General features: G+C 45.7%; 2 protein-coding genes across 4 annotated transcripts in view; one reads left to right on the forward strand and one right to left on the reverse strand.

Moving 5' to 3' along the window:
* The window catches only part of Ift140 (intraflagellar transport 140), an 89,589-nt gene extending 85,997 nt beyond the window's left edge, over positions 1-3,592 (reverse strand). Inside the window, exons 1-3 of the mRNA XM_041675953.1 lie at positions 2,875-3,592; positions 2,190-2,219; positions 736-913 (exon numbers count right to left, since the gene is read on the reverse strand). Of these exons, the coding sequence (XP_041531887.1) occupies positions 736-882 (147 nt within the window). The 5' untranslated portion in view covers positions 883-913; positions 2,190-2,219; positions 2,875-3,592. The remainder of the gene's footprint in view (positions 1-735; positions 914-2,189; positions 2,220-2,874) is intronic.
* A 354-nt stretch (positions 3,593-3,946) lies between these two features.
* The window catches only part of Cramp1 (cramped chromatin regulator homolog 1), a 65,250-nt gene continuing 47,627 nt past the window's right edge, over positions 3,947-21,569 (forward strand). For 2 of the 3 annotated variants that reach the window (XM_041676214.1, XM_041676216.1), the window contains exons 1-3: positions 3,947-4,220; positions 5,711-6,051; positions 18,114-18,307. In XM_041676214.1, coding sequence (XP_041532148.1) covers positions 5,712-6,051; positions 18,114-18,307 — 534 coding nt within the window. In that variant the 5' untranslated portion in view covers positions 3,947-4,220; position 5,711. The remainder of the gene's footprint in view (positions 4,221-5,710; positions 6,052-18,113; positions 18,308-21,569) is intronic. The other variant, XM_041676215.1, reaches the window with a different exon arrangement.

A 21,569-nucleotide genomic window follows, 5' to 3' on the forward strand; every position in this document is an offset into this window, starting at 1 on the left:
GACTGACCTCAGGTGATCAGGCTTGGAAGCACCTTTACTCACTGAGTCATCTCGTCAGCTCTCCTAATTTGGAGATAGAATCTCTAACGTGAACCTGGAGCTAACTGCTTCAGCTAGGCTGGCTAGTCAGCAAGATCCAGATCTTCTATATTCTGGCCTCTATAGCTGTGAGGAAAGCAGTTTCCCTTCTTTGGAGACACCCAGATTGTCTCCAAATCTGGTAATTTGTTATAGCAGCCACAGGAAACTAGTACAGCTTGAAAGGGTCAACATGGGGCTGGAAAGATGATTCAGTGGTACAGGGCACTTACTGACCTTGCTAAATACCTGGGTTTGGTTCCCAGCAAGAACATGATGGCTCACGACCATCTATAACTCCAATTCCTGTGGATCCAGTGCCGTCTTCTGACTGTGAAGACATGCACTGGCGCATGTACATACAAAAAGGCAAAACAATCATACACATACAATAAATAAATCTAAAAAAATCCAAAGGGCCAACAGGAAGAGTTGAAGAAGGCATGCACAGCACAGGGGATCAGATTTAAGTATGTTCAGGAATCTACATGGCAGGGAAAAAAGAACTGCCACACATTTGGCCTTGAGGAAGTGAGGAAGAAGTGATGAGGAGAAATCCAGAGTGTTGCTACCCCGACTCCCAGCCTCTGTCCTCAAGGAAAGAAAAGAGCAGAAGAGGTAGAAGCTGCTGAAGTCTAAGTAGCTCCGATGACTCACTTGTTCAAGGTAGATGTCTACATTGCCTCCAGCAGCCGGGCTTTCAGATGCTACTGCCAGGAATGGGTGGGTGGGGTGCCAGCTAATGTGAGAGGGAGATCTGGATGAATCCGGGGCTTTGATTCGGTGATCAAAATACAGTGCCATGATGAGGTACAGATCTGGTCAGGGAGGAAACCTGCAGAGGGGGAAAAAACACCATGAGCAACTATATATAAGTTTACAAAAGGGAAGCAAACCTACAAAGATACCTAGCACCCGAAAAATGTTCTTTAGCTAATGTGAGCAGGTTCATTTGCTAGAGATCTCTATTAGGGAGAAACAGAAAATCAGATGCAAAGAATTGAACTTGGAGTGACCCACAGTGTGCTGGGAAGGAAGTAAAATTCATTGCCATCAGAGAAGTAACTAGAAAGATAATAAAAGCAAGGGAGCACTGAAACCAGGACTTTAAATAATTCTTGGAAATTCTCATTGTAGAGACAATAAGCATGATTTCAATTTCTACAGATACTTTCAAAGAAAACTTTAAAACAAAATAAAAGCAAACTGCCCATAAGAGAACACCTGTACAGGGGGAACAGGAGAAAAACAGTGTTCAATTTTAGTAAAACCACAAAACTCGTGAATGTTGTCTAGCTATGACATCCAGATGGTAGCGGGCAGATGTCTCTTTTAGACAGTCAGGATCACAAGGCTACAGTGACCCTGGAGAAGCTGAATCTGGACTGTGACATGGGCTTGAACAATGGCTCTGTGGTCAAGAAAGCACAGTGCTCTTCCAGACAACATAACTTCATGTCCCAGCACTCACATCAGGCAGCTCATAACCGCCTGTAACTCCAGTTCCTCCGGGACCTGATGCCTTTGCTGGCGCACATGCATACACATACACACATTAAAAATAAAAAAAGCCAAATATCATGGCATAAGCTTTTAATCCCAGCACTCAAGAAGAAGGGGCAGGAGGATCCCTATGTGTTTGAATCAGTATTGTCTACATAGTTGAGACCTTGCCTCAAAAAAAGAAAGAAGATTCTATTTTTTTTCTTTTTCTTTTTTTTTGTTGTTTTGAGACAGGGTTTCTCTGTAGCTTTGGAGCCTATCTTGGAACTAGCTCTTGTAGACCAGGCTGTCCTCGAACTCACAGAGATCCGCCTGCCTCTGCCTCCCGAGTGCTGGGATTAAAGGTGTGAGCCACCACAACCCGGCGAAAATTCTATTTTTAAAAAGGGGGCTAGATGCCAGCTTCAATAACTCCATTTTTTTCAATAACTCCATTTTTATACAACGTTTTAATCGTTCATTCTCTCTTTCACTAGCACTCTAGTTTTTAAGTGATTATCAGTCACATAACTAAAAAGTTATTAAAGTAAACCTTAGGAGGAAGATGTTCACAATAAAATACTTAATGAGAATTCGTTAATGGATTTAGTTCAGGAACAAGTACTTACCCTTTCTTTTATAAAACAAGCTTCAAGAGTCTAGGACATAAAACAAGAAAAAGAAAATCTCACTTTTTCCAGTCCACTGATCCTCATTTTTATAGTCATCAATTGTTTTCAGGGACAATTGCCTCCACCAAACAAACACCTTTTCGGAAACAATCTGTTAGGCCCATTATGCCGAGGAGTCATACCAACAAAACTTAAAGAAAAGTTACTCCTCTGAGACACTTTCAGGAACACTAGGATGGGTTCTAAAATAGACTTTCAGGGGAACTGACCAGTGGCCAACCTCTAGGCTAGAATAAGGTCACTGGCTGCCTCAGGTAAACATTACTGAAAAGCCTTGTAGTTCAAAGCGGTCATGTGATCTTTGTAAAGCCATCCGAAGGTTGACCAAGCTCAGGATTTTGACTTTCTTATCTTCCCCCTACTTTGCACTAAATGCATCTAGAGGAATCCACGTGGCAAATCGAAAAATCAGCAGGAGGTCCTAGCATTGTGCAGGGAGGGATAACCCTCATGAAGCCAGCATAGATAGAGAAATCAAGAGGGTTCTGGCAAGCCACTTCGGAGCCCCAGCCCGATCCTAAAGGGCCCTCCCCCACCTTAAGCTTGGCTGGGCTCCCTACTCCAACCCCAGAGCCCTCTGCATCTCAGCAATAGGAATCTAACTTCGTCAGACTCCCTATACCTCCGTGTTGCCAGGACAACACCGCTCGAAGAAAGCAGAAGCAGTTGAGGGAGAGCGCCGCGCCTCCGATGCTTCCCGAAACGACTGGCGGCTGGCTGCGGAAAGAGCCGAAGACAGTCGGTACCACCCGGGGCAGCTCTGAATCTTGGGCCCGCCTCAGGGTCACAGTTTGGACTGCCTGCTAATGCATGGACCAGAACGATTTGCTACTCAGGGCAAGCTGCGCCGAGTTTCCTGTTCTTTTCTCCTTGGATTCATCCTTTCCACCCCACTACGGAGGCCATTAGCCGGCACTTCGCGGAGCTTTGCTGCATCTCCTAGGATGGGAGGACGCAGCTCGAGAGCTTCTCTGGGACGTTCTGAGTACTGGACGCCGCCCCCAAGTGTGGCGCGTTGACGTCTCGGGAGACAGCTGCAAGCCGGTACTCAGCAGATCCTCGCGACTAGGAAAGGGGTTCCCTGGGCGACCGTGCGCACTTCAGCCAGTGTTAGCCAACGGCGGGTGTCGCCGGAGAGCAGGCGCAGTAGGACGGTCCACGCAAATGAGCGAAGGGGATAACCAGAGGCGGGGACCGCCCCTGAACTAGTATACTTATTTTCCAACGCCACTTGCGTAAGCAATGGAATTTTTAATAACATTTCCTTATCTCTTCAAAAGGGACAAGTGTCAGTGGGGTATGCTATGATATGTTAATGGCCCTGAACCTGTTTTCCTAGTGCCTTATCCCCACCGGAGTTCGCGCGCGTTTCGAGACGCCCCGCCGAGGCGGTGATTTCTTCTCACGCATCCGGCAACACAGCCACAGCCAATCACAGCCCGGACGCAGAGCCTATTGGCTGTCGGTTCGCCAACCCGAAGAGACGCACGGTCCGTAAGTGCGCGAGGTTGCCGTCACAACACGCCCCACGTTGCGGGCCCGCCCCGGTAGACCCTGCGCGCGCGCGCACGCAGCAGCTGCGGACCAATGGCAACACAGCTGGTTGGGCGCGCCCGCAGAAAAGCTGGACGTGCTCGTCTTCTTGCAAGACGTCCGCCCCGCCCCGCTCCGGCGCTGACTTCAGGTCCCCGGCGGCCGCCGTAGCCGGAACTGTTTAGAGCGCGGCGGCCCGGGTGTGGGAGGGCGAGTGGCGGCAGTACCGGCGCCCTCAGCCCTGTCAGCCGCACTCCAGTCCACGGAAAGGACGTGCGAAGGGAACGGTGCTCGACGACTGCATTCAACACACGACCACCAGCCCGGCGTCGCGGCCTCGCCGCAGCCGGAGCTGCCCGGCCCGGTTGGTTCTGCGGGCGCCCGCGGAGGCCCGGGATCCGGGATCCAGGCTGCCGGGAGGCGTGGATGAAAAAGGTGACCGCAGGCTGCACTCGGGTGTCTACGGGATCCGCGGAGGGGCTGCGGTATTGGCGGGCTGTGCTGCGTGCAGCCAGCGGTCAACTCCCTGGGACGATGTGAGCTTCGCCCACCCGGAATGGGACAAAGGGTGTGGAGCCTGGTTGAGGCCCGCAGTGCCCGTGCCTCCCACGGTCAGGAAGTGACGAGTTTAGTTGACGGACTCCTATGGAGTCCACCGCTACTGGGGAACGACCGGAATGCGCCTGGGGACCGCGGCCTGGCGCGCAGGCTAGTGGGTCCTGTTGGACTGACGCGGTTTTGCTCGGTGGCGTTGGAACGGCTGGTTCTGGGAATGGGTTTCATTCCCTAGCGCAATGACAGGGTTCTGGGCACCTGGTTGAGGTGCTTAAAAGTGAATATGTTCAAAGAGAAGTCCTGTGGGTGAAATCCCTTAGCGTGGGTATGTGGTTCTGTGCCAGAGTTTTCTTAAGCCAGTATTAGATCAGACCCAAACAGGAAAATGCACACCGTTTGTTGCAGCACCATTTTGTGGTGTTACTTGGAGTTTTACGTCCCGGTCTCTACCTTCAATCTGTTTCCTTCTTAGCGTTGGTGCCTTGCTCTGTCTAGTTTTCTTATTAAATGGGAATGTTCTCAGCAGTTGCGTGGAGCCTAGTGTCGCGTCTGCTGAAGAACGCAATGTCTCTCCTGCTTCATCACGTACACAGCCTGTTCCTAAGATGTTGGGATTTACCTGATCCTTAGTTTATTCTGAGTGTAACTTCTCTAGGCTGCAGATAATTGTTATTTTGTTTACCGATATTTTTATGACAGTGGCAGAAGTTATCACAACAATTTTGTTGTTTCCAGCATTGTTTACATAGTTTAGTTCCGATTCTTGAAATCCGACTGGAACATAATACTGTATGCTGTCACTTTTCCAGTGTTCCCTAACCTGTTCCGTGCAACAGGCTTTGTTGCACGAGCGTTGTAGTCGGTCCATCTCCCGTCTCCCGCCTGGGAAGGTTCCCGGAGTGCAGAGCCTCTCTCTTTGCATGCCAGCTTCGGAGGGAGCTGCAGCTTTGGCCCATGGAGCTCTGGGGGCTTCGAGGGCAGCGCGGGCCGTTGCACTAGGCAGGTGCGCGGCACGATCGCGCGCGTCTCCAGCGAGCAGAGGGGAGGCCAGGGGCCACGGGCGGTGCGGGGAGCGAGGCGGGCCCAGGTTGGGCCATGAGCTGCGGCGCCGAGGGGTAGGTGGCGGGACAGCGGCTCCTACAGCGCTGAGGCCAGGCCTTGCCTTCCACGACTCCTGGCCGTGTCGGCCAGCCTGGGTTGGGGGCATCCAAGGGCGGGGCGGGGTCCCGGTCCGGTCGGACTCAGCACTGTGCGGGCCCTTGGGCGGGCGGCGGGCGGCGCTGGAACAAACAACGGCCGCCATGTTGGGAGGCCGGCGGTAAACTTCTGCCCGTCGCCCTCCTCACCTCTCCTCGCCTCTCCCGCTGCAGGATGACAGTGAAGTTGGGCGACGCCGGCAGCGGGGAGGAAGGGCTTAAGAAGCTGGGCAAGCGGACGGCCGATGAGGAGTCGCTGGACGGAGAGGGGCCCGGCGGCGCGGACGCGGCGGAGGACAGCAGCAGCACAAAGAGGGACGGGCAGACCCCTCGGGCCGCCGGAGCCCCAGCACCACCCAGAGGGTTACCAGCACCGTCCCCACCGCAGGGTAGTCCCCAAGACCAGCACCACTTCCTCAGGTCCAGCGTGCGACCACAGAGCAAGAGGCCCAGGAAGGACGCGCCCTGCGCTGTGGGTAGTGGTGGTGCCAGCGGTTCCGGGCCGCGCGGAAAAGGTAGGGACCTTATCCTTTGGGGGGTGGCAAGACCCCTTGGGTGGCACTTGCAGGGGCACGTGTCCCCTTCTACTTCTTCGAGTCTGTTACGTTTCTCTTTACACCAGGACAAGGGGCAGTGATTGTCCTTTCTCTGGGCAAGAGAAATAGATTCCCAAAGGGTCCCTGACGGCTTTCCATGGATGGCCATTTTAAATTACTCACAATAGCTCAAGACTAGGCAGAGAAAGTACTTGCTCTCTTTTCACACCTCAAGTGGTGGAAATGTAACAAAGGAACTGGCTTTTGAAATTTATGGGCCAGGGAGCTTGTTGATGAGAAATTTAAAAAGTATGGTTAGTGATGGCAGAGACTAGGTTTGGCTCATTGTCCGCCACCAAAGAGTTACTGGCTTGAAAGTATGAAGAACACAAAAATGCGACCCTCAGAGTTTCAGCTGAGGTATACTTGGTGTCACAGAAAGGATCTCCACTTGATTAAATCAACAGCGACCTATCAGGAGGCAGCCTGCGGTGCTGTCCTTGTGTTGGGGCTGTGACTGCTTTTCTGAGGCCTCTTAAAGAAGTAATTTTTTAAAAGTCCCATTTTGGTTTTTTACGTGCCCGTATTTCCTGGTCTGCTTTTGTTTATTTGTATTTCAACATCATGGTTTCTATTAACTGTGCAGGCAATTGGCTCTTGCATTCATTTCTGACCAAGTTTACCCTCCCCCCCCCTTTTTTTAAAGACAAGATCTGTTAGGTAGCCCAGGTTGGCCTGGAATTTACTAAGTAGGCTTAGGCTGACCTTCAGTGCTTAGCAGTCTTTCTGCCTCAGCTTCCTGAGTGCTAAGATAACTAGCCTAAATTGATATGCTTGGCTTTTTCAAAAATACAAATGGAATATCAGTTTCCAATGTGTTCTCTAAACTTATAGCCAGGCATGGAGGCATGCACCTTTAAGCATTTGGGGGGCAGAGGTGGGTTGATCTCTGAGAGTTCAAGACCTACTTGATTTACACAGCAAGATCTTGGCCACCTAGGGCTCCATAGTGAGACCCTGTATTTAAAAAACAAAACCCAGCCGGGCGGTGGTGGCGCACGCCTTTAATCCCAGCACTCGGAGGCAGAGGCAGGCGGATCTCTGTGAGTTCGAGGCCATCCTGGTCTACAAGAGCTAGTTCCAGGACAGGAACCAAAAGCTACGGAGAAACCCTGTCTCGAAAAATCAAAAAAAAAAAAAAAACCAGCTGGGTGGTGGCGCATGCCTTTAATCCTAGCACTCCTAAGGCAGAAGCAGGCGGATTTCTGTGAGTTTGAGGCAATTCTGGTCAACAGAGTGAGTTCCAGGGCAGATTCCAAAGCTACGAGAAGCCCTGTCTCCAAAAAACAAACCAAAACACTCTTTTACTTGAACTATTATAGTTTATTTTGTTGTTGTTATTGTTTCTTTGGGAAGTATTGATAGAAATTACCACGATGATCCTGGTAGTTTTAAAGAGGAAATGTTTGAAGAGCTAAGAGAGAAGTTGTGTTGAGGATCTGACCCAAATGTGCTCCATTAAACTCTTTCTGCCTTGTCCTCCTCTGGAAGGCTGGCCTTCAGATTCATGGCCGTACCACAGGATAAAGCCTTTTGAAGTGAGTATGCTTACTTAAACATCTAAGCTCGAGGTAACTTTGTATGTTTCCAAAACTAAAAGTTGCCTCACATAAGTTCATTTTGGTGTTAGAAGAACATAAATTTACATAGCTTAATTCTTTTTGTAAAACTGCTTTTTACTAGAAGATACAAGTGTGCTTAAGCTTCTTGGGTCTATGTTAAGCTTTTATGTTCTTCAGGTGCTTTTGGTGATGGTATTTCAGAAAACCTACTTATATCACACCCTTGCCCTCTCAATTCTCTATTCAGATTTGCTTTTCTGTCAGAGATGTACTCAAGAAAAAAGGAACGATAGCAATCATTGGTGCCTCTTGAAATTTGACTGCTGGGAAGAAATATGTTGGTGTAAGCGCACTTACTTATGTATTGCTATGTACGTAGCTATATGTAGAAGAGGTGCCAAAACTGACATCCAGTGGATGGGAACTGTGAAGTGACAAAAGGAGCCTTGCTTTTGTTTGTACGGTGGAAGAAGCTTCCTGGTTAACTTGTCCCTTACATCATTGGTGCTTCTGGTTCTGATTCTTGTCCACGATGTGGCTTACCATAGAGTAAGCTATAGCCATGCTTCTAGGAGGGAAGTGAGAGTCTGTTTCTTTTGACAACTTTTTTGGCAGTGCCTGCCTGTCTGCTGAGTCCTCTTGGTAGTTGTCATCATGGGCTGCACAGACTCTTTGGATGTACTTCATCATGCCCTGGTCATCTCCATTCTGGCTTTGGAGAAACCTTTGCTTAATCATCACCTCAGTCCACTCCAGGAGGAGTCAGGTGTGACCACATGCCCATTCATGCTGTGTAGCCAACCCTTGGAAATGGTTCTCTGGAGGAACATTTCTCTTCTGCCCTGGAAATCTCCACTGTGGCTGTTCAGCATGGGTCACTAGGAAGGGAGGAATGCCTGCAATTTTAGTCTCACTTGGAAAAAAAAAAAACATGACTTGCATATGTGAACAAGGCTTACAGCTAAAGCAGTGGTGGTTCCTTTGCTTGTTGGCTTCCCATCTTTCCAAGTCCCATCCTGATGGGAATTTGGAAGGAAGGACTTATGGAGAAGATGGAGGTTCTCCTTGTCTGCTTTTCTGTACATAGCTCTGCTTTCTTTCTCTGAGGACATAAGAGTAGATTCTTTGATTTGAATGAAAACAATTTTTATAGTATTTTGTTTGTTTGTTTGTTGTTAATGATAAATGGGAGAGAAGACTTAGTGCCCCTATGACAGGCATTTTCATTTCTGTAACTTTTTTGAATGGCTATAGAAGCTGGTTTACTGTTTCTGTACTGAATTCAAGCTAGAGCAGAAATAGCAGATCTGATTGATTCTTCTAGCCCTGCCACTCTTGTCTGGGAGACTCGAGGACCCTTCTGTGACTGAAACCCAGAGTTACTGAGACTGTTCCTAAGAACCTGGGCTGGGACTGAGAGCCTTCTGTTGTTCTCCCCTGTTTGGCCGGTTCACACACCGGAGCACTACTCAGCAAAATAGTGCATCTCTCTGAGCCTCGGTTTCCTACCTTTAAAAAAAAGAAAACAATGGAGAGATGGCTCCACAGTTAAGAGAAATGACAAGTGCTCATGGTTTCCAGCACCCTATGGTGGACAACAGCTATCTTTAACTGCAGTTCCAGGGGATCTGATGCCCTCTTCCAGCCTCTGTGTACTCTGCATGTATACAGTACACAGACATACATGCAGACAAAACACCCATACATATGAAATACATTTTTTAAAAAAAAAAGGTGTGTTTAAAAGATGCTCAAGAACAATGGCACTGGGTTTCTGATCCTACTGCACGTACTGGCTTTGTGGGAGCCTAGGCAGTTTGGATGCTCAACTTACTAGACCTGGATGGAGGTGGGGGGTTCCTTGGACTTCCCACAGGACAGGGAACCCTGATTGCTTTTCGGGCTGAGGGGGGAGGGAAATGGGAGGCGGTGGCTGGGAAGAGACAGAAATCTTTAATAAATAAATAAATTTAAAAAAAAAAGATGCTTTCTAAACTTTTCAGCTCTTGCAGTCCGTTTTCCACTTTGGAAAGAGGTTTGAACTAGCAGTCCAGGGCTCAGCTTCCACTGCAGAGCTTTTAGATGCCTGGTCCGTGTGTGTAGCAGGGCAGAAGTAAGTCATAATGCCTGAACCATGGATTTCCTTTTGAATAGTCAGGTGTGCTAGTGGCTGAGACTTGTACTTACCATCTTACCCTTCAGGGTTGAAGAATTCAACTTTATAGAAGGGACTTGGAGCTCATCCGTTCTCAAGAGAACTTTCTGCAAGATAGGCTTGCTGAAATCTACATGTAGTTCTAGAACCCGTGAACTTCTGCTTAGCTTTTGCCTTTAGGATTGCTCCAAGCAGGAAACAGCCAGAATATTACCTCCCTCCATATAGGTGGGGATGCGCTGAGGGCCTGGTGCTGCTTCACTGCTTTGTAGCTACTTTCGAGGCTTGTCACAAGGCGTGTGCCCAGCATTCACTTGCTGCTGGGCTACAGTGGCATGTCCCGTGAGGCCTCTGTGTTCACACTGTCCAGAGGAGAGGTCAGCACATCTAAAGACTGAAGGATAGAGCACTGTGGTTCCTCTACCCAGTCTAGTTAAATGAGAATGGAGCAGAGCCCATTGTAGGTATGCATGGGCAGTGACATCAAGCAATGCCAAGCACATTGAGGCCCAGGCAGAAGAGGAAGAAGTAGACTCTGTCTTGCTTTCAGCCACACCCTCTGTGATACCTCGTACAATGGAAGACAGCCTGAACATGTGATCCCTATTTCTGACATAGACCACACCTGTTCTCAATGTGTAAGAAGAGCCAGGGTGCACAATCCTTAGACTTCTTGTGATGACACCAAGGCAGAGAGCAAACTGTCAAAACTGTGTAATTTTGTTTTTGAGACAGGGGCTCACTCTAGCTCAGGCTGGCTTTGAATTCACAAAGGGCCTGCTGCCACAGCTCTCATGTGCAAGTATATTACTCAGAGGTTCGTGATAAATCATACGGTTCAGGGAAGTTGTTAAGTAGGTTAGGTAACATTTGCTACTGTGTTGAAGGCTTCCTACATAACTCTGGCTGGCCTTGAATTTGCATTGTAGACAAATTGGCCTAAAACTCACAGAAATCTACCTCCAGCCTCTGTAGTGCTGGGATTAAAGGCATGCACTACTACGCTTAACTCATTTCCTTTTAAGGTTGAAATTAATGTAGTTTCCATGGTGTCTACCTTAGTAGGATTGCCTTTTGCTAGTAAAGAGTGCTTTAGCATCTTGATATTTGTGCCTTATTTTGGAATGTATAGAAACTTTCAGATAGCACAGTCACAAATTGAAAAATTGATGTTGTCATATGGTATATAGAAGGAAGGCTTTTGTTAGGTTGAATAACTGTGATGATCTTAGTACTAAAGAATAATATAAAAACCACCTAAAAACATTTGTTTGTAGTTCCATAAGGATAAAAGGTTTTGACTGTAGAAGACAATGAGAAAAATTCCTGTAGTAGTCCATAAGGAGGATTTATGTTTTTATAGAAACAATGGGATTTTATTTGTGCTTTCTTTGTTTGTGGGAGGGATGGAAGGACCTTTGAGGTTGACATTGAGCCTTGCAGGTGTGAGGACAAGATCTCTGCCGAGGTGATAAATGAGTAACCTAGGGACGAGAACTGAAGCTCTAAGTCATCTTCAAGGTGTAAAGGAGGGCATTTTAGAGTCTGGTCACCTTGGAAAGGTCTCACGGAACAGTTGGAGCATACAGATAGCATCTTTTTTTTTTTTTTTTTTTTTTTTTTTTTTTTTTTTTGGATTTTTGAGACAGGGTTTCTCCGTAGCTTTTGGTTCCTGTTCTGGAACTAGCTCTTGTAGACCAGGCTGGCCTCGAACTCCCAGAGATCCGCCTGCCTCTGCCTCCCGAGTGCTGGGATTAAAGGCACGCGCCACTACTGCCCGGCTACAGATAGCATCTTTGGGGACAAGTTGGATGCCAGAGTTGAGAGGGATCCTTATTTGTCCATTGAACACTTTTCATCTGAATCAAGCAGCGTCTTTGAATGAGAGTTGATGGTGGGGCTGGGCCAGTGGTAAGTGTTTGAATTCGTCCCTTGAGATGGCAATCACTGAGTACTGGCTACTTCTGAAGAGTTCCTTCTGGGTGACCTTGGTAGGGATGGTACCTCTTAGACACCTCTGCGACTCTACAAGTAAAGCTGCTTGAACTAGCTTCTCATATGAGTGTCCTATGCCAGCATCACATAGCATCTGAGATTCCCTTCATGAACTCTTGCCTTTTGTATTGACTATGTATATTGTAGATTGAAGTGGCCTTGTTAAGCCTTGGTGGTATGTAGCATCCTTGGCTCCTGTGAAATGTCTCTGTCCTATATGCTGCAAACATAGACCATAGGGATGCTTTTCTGTTCTGGAATCGAGAGTGGGCAAGCTTGTAGATGATTCTGAAACACCGTCCTGAGAACAGACTAAATGAACAGGCCAATGCCTGCTGTTCTGGAGTTAATGTTTTTAGTTCACAGAAGGAAGCTCACAAACCAGAGAGAGAGAGAGACAGTGAGTTAATGTTCTTTTAAAACATGGCAGATTATGTCAGGAGGTGGTGGCGCACACCTTTAATTCTAGCACTCGGGGATCTCTGTGAGTTCAATGCCAATCTAGTCTACACAGGATCCAAAGCTACAGAGAAACCCTGTCTTGGAAAAAAAAATATGGCGTATTATAATGGTATTCTTTAAAGTGGACCAAATTGTTCTTGTTCTCTTCCTTCCCACTCTCCTTCCTTTTCTCTCCTCCCTCCCCTTCTCTATTTTCTCTCCTTCCTCTTCCTCTCCTCCTCCTTCAAGGTCTCATCAAGAGCAATAATTCCCAAACCTTATCGTGAAGTTTGTAAAAATGTATTTTTAAGCCGGGCGATGGTGGCGCACGCCTTTAATCCCAGCACTCGGGAGGCAGAGGCAGGTAGATCTCTGTGAGTTCGAGACCAGCCTGGTCTATAGAGCTAGTTCCAGGACAGGCACCAAAGCCACAGAGAAACCCTGTCTCGAAAAAGAAAAAATATATATATATATATTTTTTTTTAAGAAATAGAAATTTTTCGTTGGGCGGTGGTGGCGCACGCCTTTAATCCCAGCACTCGGGAGGCAGAGGCAGGCGGATCTCTGGGAGTTCGAGACCAGCCTGGTCTACAAGAGCTAGTTCCAGGACAGGCACCAAAGCACAGAGAAACCCTGTCTCGAAAAACCAAAAAAAAAAAGAAAAGAAATAGAAATTTTTCAAAATCCTCATACCTGCTGTTCATGAACTGTGTGGTTTTGGAGGGGTCATTTAACCTCAGTTTCCTTATCTTTCACAAACTGAGGATAAGTCCCCAAGGTCAAGTTTCAAACTTTGTCCTTTTTAGAATCCTGATTTTGTAGCTCTGTGTATAAGAAAAACTGCTGCCACATAATGCTTTGGTCAGAGAGGAAGAGGGTATTCGTGTGTGTGTGTGTGTGTGTGTGTGTGTGTGTGTTTTGAAGTTAAAGTCATAGTCTATTACTCTCAGGCTTGCAGTGAGGAGCTACTCTGTTTCCTCATCCTTCCTGGTTAATAGGCAAGGTGATTTTTGTCTTCCTTAGGTAATGTCAGAGCCATACATGCTCTGGAGACTCCTACTATAATAAGCATGGTGAACTGTAAAAATAGAGAGGAAAATGTTGGAATTGGTTGGGCACAGCTGGCCCAGTAATGGGTTTTGTGGTGGGGTCTTCAGAACCTGGGTGTACTTGTGTGGAGACTGAGGCACAGGCGGCCAGGAGCAAGCTAGTGTTCATTGGTTCCTTGTCTGCCTGCACTCCTTCTGAGCTGTCACTGAGCTTCTGTTGCATGGAGCCTGATGCCAAGCTTAGACCTGGGAGAATAGGACCTTGTCCTTGCTTTCAGGGGACTCTCCGCTGGGGAGCCTGGTTGTATACGCCGTGCCTCTTCACGTTTCAGGGGCACTTTTATCATGCATGCTATCAGCAAAGCCATCTGTGCTCTCCAAAGCACCCACGGAGCCTTGACCTTCTTACCTGCCTCTGCACCCATGGGTCCTTGGCTTCTGCACCCTGGGGAAGCTTCCAGTCCTTGCAGCCTTCCCCAAAGCCATTTTATCATCTTGCATTTTTACTTCTGTTTTCCTGTTCACCTTGGTCACTTTCTGTTTCCCTCTACATTTTCTGCACTGAGCCTCTTCCAAGCTGTTGTTATAGTCCACCAGTGTTCCTGGTTCCTGTTTTTATTCTTTTTGTCTTCACCTGAAATTCTGGAGGAAGACTAGTGTCAGCGTTCTTTCTCCAAAGCTGTTGTTTTCTAGGATGCTACATAGTAAATGCTAGAAATAGTGGCATGGAGTGATTTCCTTTTGTACTTAAATATCCAGGTTGCCTTAATTTCCCTCCTGAGGATATAAGACAGACAGACAGACAGACACACACACACACATGAAGGAAGGGCCAGATATCTCAAGCAAATGGCAGGCCCTTTTGTTGCTCTGAGTGGTTGCTTGCTGCCTCAGCCCTTCTCACTGATGTAGATTTGTGATTGGGATTGAGATTTGGTCTATCCTGTACCTGAGGTTCCTTCTACCTCAGATTGGCATTCATTCAGTTTTCCATAAACTTCAGTCTTCCTTATCTAGGTCACCAGTGAACCAGTGAAATCTCATGACATTGGTCAGACACTTGGATTCTGGGGTTTGAAATGGTGTGTCTGTTATTTTTGAGTATGCTAGTGCCAACATTGACTAATAGAAATTAACCTGAGTAGGGGGGCAGGCTGACTGGCTTGCTGTTACTGTGGAGAAGAGAGGTTGTGTTTCTTAGGAAACTAGAAATAACTCAAAAGTCTTCCATTGTGGGGGTGCAGAGGTAGACAGACAGCACTTCCTGAGCTGCAGCATCTAAAGAATCATGGGTTCCTGTGAACCGCATATCCTGGTATTTGAGAACTGTTTTAATTTGTGACTTGATTTCCAGTTCACCACAGAAACATCTCCTGTCTCCCTGAAGTACTGTCACACCCTGCCCGTTGCAAACACTTTAGGAAGCCCCAGGTTTGTTGTGCTGAAAGGATGGTCTTGAGATTTGTCCAGCTCTTCCTTGGACTGCTGTGTACCCAGGGACCTGAGTAGCATTGCTGGTATAGATGCAGACTGGAGTCTATTTTCATTCTGTGGCTGTGTTCAGAGCAGTAAATATTGAATATCAAATACATCACTGAGTGTATTAGCAATTTCCACTCTGAGTAAAATGCTTTGCACTATCTAGGAAGGTTACCACGAGCCATGTGATATTATGAACTATTGGAAAACTGGTGTGAGTTTAAGAAACTAGGTTTCTTTTGTATGTTTTTATTTATTGTTTGTTTGTTTGAGATAGGGTTTCTCTGTAGCTTTGGAGCCTGTTCTGGAACTAACTCTTGCATACCAGGCTGGCTGGCCTTGATCTCACAGAGATCCGCCTGCCTCTGCCTCCTGGGTGCTAGAATTAAAGGTGTGCACCATTATTGTCTGGCTTATTTTTATTTATTTTGTGAGGTAGGGTCTCTATAGAACTCACTACATAGACCTGGATGGCTTAGAACTCAGAGAGATCTGCCTGCCTTTGCCTCTTGATTGTTGGGATTAAAAGTATGCACCACCATGTTTTTTATTCTTAATCAATACTTAAATAGCCTTATGTTATTTAGGTTACTACTAGGTAACTGGACAGTTTGGCTCTGGTAAGCCATTGATTTCTGTGTTGTTTTTATAAGCCTGATAGTATTGCCTCTTTAAGTTAATCCACACATATCTAAATGAGAGACCAGAGCCCATTTGATGTGGCTAGCTAGCTAAAATGTTTTCCATGGGTGCAAATGTGAAGTTTTTGAATAATGAGATGTTTTCAGATATTCTACCTTGAAATATGGCTCCTCTTTGATTCGCAGTGAAGTTACCTCCTAATAAACTCACAATAGGGTAGAGACTATGCTAAATTGACAGTCCACTTAATAGCCCCAAGTTGTGGCTAGAGAGATGGCTTAGCAGTTAAGAACTCTTGTAGATTGTTGAGAGAACCTGAATTCAGTCCCAGCATCAATGTCAGGTATCTCACAACCATCTGTAAGTCCAGCTCCAGGGGATCTGGTGCCCTCTTCTGGCCCCCAAGGGCACTTTCACACATTCACACACAGAGATACACAGAACATGCACATACACAAAATAAAAAGAATAAAAATCTTTTAAAAAATATAAAAACTATTTAAGCTGAGTTATACAGTCCCATAAAGAATTATTTCTTCTCTTGATCTTGTCATTGCTTAGACACGTAGCTTGATGCCATTGTCCAACATCTAGAGAATATTATATTGGACATTGACAGGCTAAGAAATGATTGACATCCCAGCACACCCTTAATCCCAGCACTCTAGTGGTGGAGGATCTCTATGAGTTCAAGGCCAGCTTGGTCTACAAGAGCTAGTTCCAGGACAGGCTCCAAAACTACAGAGAAACCCTGTCTCAAAAAAACAAAAAGAGAAAGAAGAAAGGAAGGAAGGAAGGAAGGAAGGGGAAAGAAAGAAAAGATTGAAATCCCAAGGGTGATTCCACATCATACCCTCATCATTGGTAAGTATACGTAGTGACACAGACTACAACATATATATAAGGGCTAGACAAAGCTGATAGAGGGAAAATGAGGTCTCCCATTTCCTGTTCTCAACAGCCCCTACTTGAAGCCTTTATGTGTGTTCTAATACTTTGTTCAGATAGTCTTTTCAAGTGTTATGGGTTAATGGGCTTCTGATTCTGTGTTTGTGTGTTGGTGTGTGTTTGTTTGAGACAGGATTTCTCTGTGTAACAGCTCTGGCTGTCCTAGAACTTGCTTGATAGACCAGGCTGTCCTCAAACTCACAAAGATCTTCAAACTCACAAAGATCCACCTACCTCTGCCTCCCGAGTGCTGCTATTAAAAGCATACTCCACTGTTTGGCTAGACTTCTCATTTTTAATTTTTTTATCTTTCACACTCTTGTATGAAACTACTTCGTTTACTCCCCAGTAAAGGGAAACTCTAGGGGTGAGTAGCCCTGAAACTCTCCAGGAGGAGCCTCACCAGGATGACTAGAATTTTCTGATCCAGACACGCTACAAAGGCCTATAAACCTAGTACTTGGGACACTGAAGCAAGAAGGTTGTCATTCATTCAAGGCAAGCCTGGGCTACTGAATGAGACTGACAAAATCACCATTTGCTTTTTAAAGGATTTTTTCTTCTGTGGTCTTACTTTCTCATAAGATTGTTTCAAGCTTGGAAGGTGTCTTGGTCCTGCAATTTTATAAAAGGAGATTGCTATTTAAAACGGGGTGCTGTGACATCCTGTTTCCTACAATAAGAAGCAGCTCAGCAGGCAGAGCACTAGGCTGGGGCATAAGTCCTTCATTGTGACCTCGTTTTTGTCTTCAGAACCCCTTACATTTTATTGATCTACCCTGTTGGCAAAGGATTTAGAAAGATTTTGCTAAAAGTCAAGGACTGATGCTTCAGGAGAACTTCTAAGAGTGGCGGTACTTTAGGACCCCAGAGATAATGCTGAGGCAGAGAAAAAGATAAGGGAAGGGGTCTTAGTATGGAAATGATAAAAGCTCAGTGATAGACTGTTTGCCTAGCGTGTACGAAGGCTTTGTGTTCAAATTTTTATTACTGGGGAGGAATAAAAAGAGACCAGGAGTCTTCACATTATAACACTTTAGGCATTAAGTGATCTGTATTCAAAAATGCCAGTTTTACTTATGTAGACAGTCTTTTACACATAAAATACCTTCTGTTACTTAAAAGTTCAGTTTGTCTATTCAAAAATACGGTAAGGGACTAGAGAGATGACACACTGGTTAAGAGCACTAGCTGCTCTTTTAGAGGACCCAGGTTCAATTCCTAGCACCCACATGGCAGCTCACAACTGTCTGTAACTCCAGTTCCAGGGGATATGACACCTTTATACCAATGCACATAAAATAAAGTTAAATAAATTATTTTAAAAAAATTTTTTAAAGACTCTGGTTAAGAGTATTACAAATAAAAAAAACATTTGAACAAGAATCAGGATGCAATGTGATTCTTGGATTTGCTATAAGGACAAGGATTATACCTTCGAGTATGGACAGAATGTCAAATTCATTGTATTGTTAAAACAGTCCACACAGTCTCTCTCCTTCCAGTACAAGCATTTTAGATTCATTCATCTTGTCAACTCTGGATTCTGTTCAGGTCTCAGTAGCTTTTGGGTGCCCTTTTGCTGGCATCTCCTGTTGAAGAGTTAGGGTTGGGTTGGGCAGTGGCCCTGTCCTTGGTGCCCCCTTATCCTCCCTACTCCTGTTCGTCAGCTTTCTGGAATAGGTCACTGTATAGTCCTTTCTCTCCAAGGAGGTGACGGTGGCGCATCATCTTCTGGAAACATATCTGTGGTTGCTCCTGCCACCCCTGCAGGAGGTTCGCGTTCCTCTTCCCGGAACTTAGGCTCTTCAGGGCCTGAGAAGGAAGAAGGAAAGAAGGTCCGGAGGCAGTGGGAGTCATGGAGCACAGAGGACAAGAATACCTTCTTTGAAGGCCTCTATGAGGTGAGTTGTAAACATGAGACAAAAACCCACAAGCGGTCATCCTCCTGAGTTCTCCCTGTTTACCTCATGTTTTTCCCTTTGCTGCATAGCTGTTAAATGGGCAGGTTCTATCAAGGAGCCCCAGAAGTGGCCAGGGCAGTTGTCATCTCCTTCCTGGGGCTATTAGGATGAATCTTCTTTTTCAAGACTTGATTATGTTTCGTGCACACTTCTTGCCTGGAGTATGACCTGCCTCGGGGCCTTTGCTTCCTTGGCTGTGCAGTGACTGATTTGGTGGGTGTGTCAAAGTACAAAAGGACAAACAGATACCTATCCCTGTCATCCAGAAGATATTACAGCTAACTTAGAGCCAAATTCCCAGACTCACTGTCTACTGATGTGGCTGTGCCCTGCCAACTGTCTTCACTTGGAAGTTTGCTTCTCACAGCCCTGTAGGTATTTGTGAACACATTTACATTAACATCAAATGTATTTTTCACTGTGATCATTTTTTAAGGATTTATTTGTTTTAATTTTATATGTATGTGTATTCATACAACATGCATGCAGTACGCCTCAGAGGACAGAAGATGCCAGATACCACTAGAACTGCAGTACAGATGATGGAGAACTGCCATGTGGGTGCTGGGAATTGAACCTGAACCCTCTGGAGTAACAGCCTGTGCTCTTAACCATTGAACTCTTTAATTCATTAAAACAAAAACAAATGCCTCTAAATGTACTGCAGCCATGGTCATTTCTTTATGAGCTATTTGGGCTAATTGTTGGTCCAATAATAGAGTTGAACAGGTTGCAGTAGATGTGTCCCTTGGGCATGTGCCTGTATATCTGTGTGTCTCCACCATCTCCAGGGTCTTGTGCATGCTAAAAAGGAATTTACTACCAGGATGATTCCCAAGCCTATTTATCCATTTTTATGAATTTTTTTGTATTCCTTGCAGATTCTGTCATTGTAAATAACACTATAGTGAACATCTTTGTTTTCATTCCTTCTTTTAGATAACTTCTTTGGCATGTTGTCTTAATTAGTGAGCCTTGTCCTCTTAATAGTTAATTCACTAGAGATAGGGTACACCTTGCCAAGTCTAGAGATAGGGTACACCTTGCCAAGTCTAGAGATAGGGTACACCTTGCCAAGTCTAGAGATAGGGTACACCTTGCCAAGTCTAGGAAGGACAAGCTCAACACACGAATGAGGCCTAGGAATTTAAATCATGAAGTGTTTATAGAAGATTAGAAAAGGAGACACTTCTAATGGGCTATAGACTTGGTTTTATTATATTCCTGTGGCTGGTATTGCTCCTTCCTGTGGCTAATAGGCTAAGTTCTGCCCCATTTCAGGTGGGTGTGATTGATATGTTCATGTGATTCGACTCTTGTTATCTATAGAGAATGAAATAGGTACATACAAGACTTTTTAGGGGAGTTGCAAAATCTTTGAAACAGATGTGAAAGGGCTCTTTTTCTTTTCATAGTTATAATAAAGCACATCTGTATAGATTATATCTTGCTGTCAGACTTAGACGACTTGTGATTCCTGATGGGTTGTAAGAGTGTGTAACTGTTAGTCTTTTCCTAAACTGTAACTATGGTGTTCTCCTTCCTTCCTGGAAGACTGAGCTCTGCAACGTGATCTGGTCATCCAGCTGTAGAAAGTGAAGTGTGACACCTCTGCCATTCTTCAGGTGCATAGACATCGCCTCCAAGTTGCGCTAGCCTTGTTTCCTTTAGGTCTCCTAAAATCCTTGATTAGAAATAATGTTATTAATGTTTTCTGTGGTTGATACAGGGAGATGGAGAGAAGGGAAGAGAGTTATTCTAGTTTGGTTGCTGTTGCTCTAATAAACACCATGACCAAAAACAACTTGAGGAGGAAAGGGTTTTCAACTGCCAGGTCATAAACTATCACTGAGGTTTTGATGTCAGGATAGGAACTCAGATATTGTGGGAATTCAGTCAGATAAGCCAATGGTATTGGGTGACTTAGCCCTATGGGCACGGTCTTCTTTGGGTACATGACCAGGTAAGAACTGAGGACAAGGGTCTTGCTCATGCTCTCTGGGACAATGAGGGAACTGGCAGAGCTATAGCTTAGCCTTCCCCTTGCCCTTGAGGAACGAGGTTCTCCAGCAGAATCAGTGGAACAGTTGGTGACTTGACCCAGACTCCTCCTTCTCTCTTGTAATCATTGCACACGGATTTGACTTAATAAAATGTAAAACAGTCTTCAGGATTCCCGCTGTACCTGTCTTCCAATGTGACCTGACCCAGAAAGGCCCAGCAACTAGTCTGCATGGCCATCCAGAGTAAACCTGGAAGCAGAAACCAGGAAAGAACGCTCCTTACTAGCTCTCTTCCCATGGCTTGCTTAGATAGCTTTCTTTTTATACAACCCAGGATGGTATGCCCAGGGTCAGCGCTGCCCATATTAGGCTGAGTTCTTCCACGTGAACCATTTATCAAGAAAATGCCCCACAGTTTAATACAATGGAGACAGTTTGAGGGTGCCTCTTCCTAGGTGACTCTAATTGGTATCAAGTTTACAAAAAATAACGAGTGCAAGAGTGTGTAGGTCTGCCTTATGTCTCATTTGGGGTCTGACTAAAAGACCCTGGTGTCTGTTTGGCCGGTGTAATTGTCAAATGCACACGCACATGAGAGTATGCATAAAAATACTGGGAATGAAACCTTTGTGCATGCTAGACATGATTTTCCCCCAATGAGTAGATTTGCACACTCTCACTACCTTTTTGAGGAACCTAGTCTGACTTATTTACCAACAATGAAGACCTAGTTCACAGCAACACTCCTAAAAGAGGAAACTTCTTGTCCTGACCCTGAGGGTGCCGGTGACTGACCAGATGCAGGAATTCTGCTGCTGTCTTTTCCTGTCTATTTCTTCTCTCTTGCTTAAGATACCCACATCTCTAGCTCTGATGAGGACAATTTTGGGTGTGAAATCATTGTTTTTTTTTTCAAGTAATGACCCATCTATACTCTCCCCTGTGACTAGCAATGCTAAAAGTGAGCCAAGGTGGGGCAGTTGGGTGTGCCTGAGTGGAAGGACCTTGGACCTTGGCTAAGTCCTTTTGGTTTCAGTGGTGTTTTTGTATGAAGCCTACAACTGTGCTTTCATTCATTTTATTTTAAATCATTAATCTTTTTGTTTCTTTTTTGGTTTTTGGTTTGGGTTTTTTGTTTTGTTTTTCCAAGACAGGGTTTCTTTGAAGATCCACCTGGCTCTGTTTCCTGCATGCTGGAA

The sequence above is a fragment of the Microtus oregoni genome, unplaced genomic scaffold (assembly GCF_018167655.1).
Source record: "Microtus oregoni isolate MIOR12 unplaced genomic scaffold, Mior012 000027F_ref0000203, whole genome shotgun sequence".
Lineage (NCBI taxonomy): Eukaryota > Metazoa > Chordata > Mammalia > Rodentia > Cricetidae > Microtus > Microtus oregoni.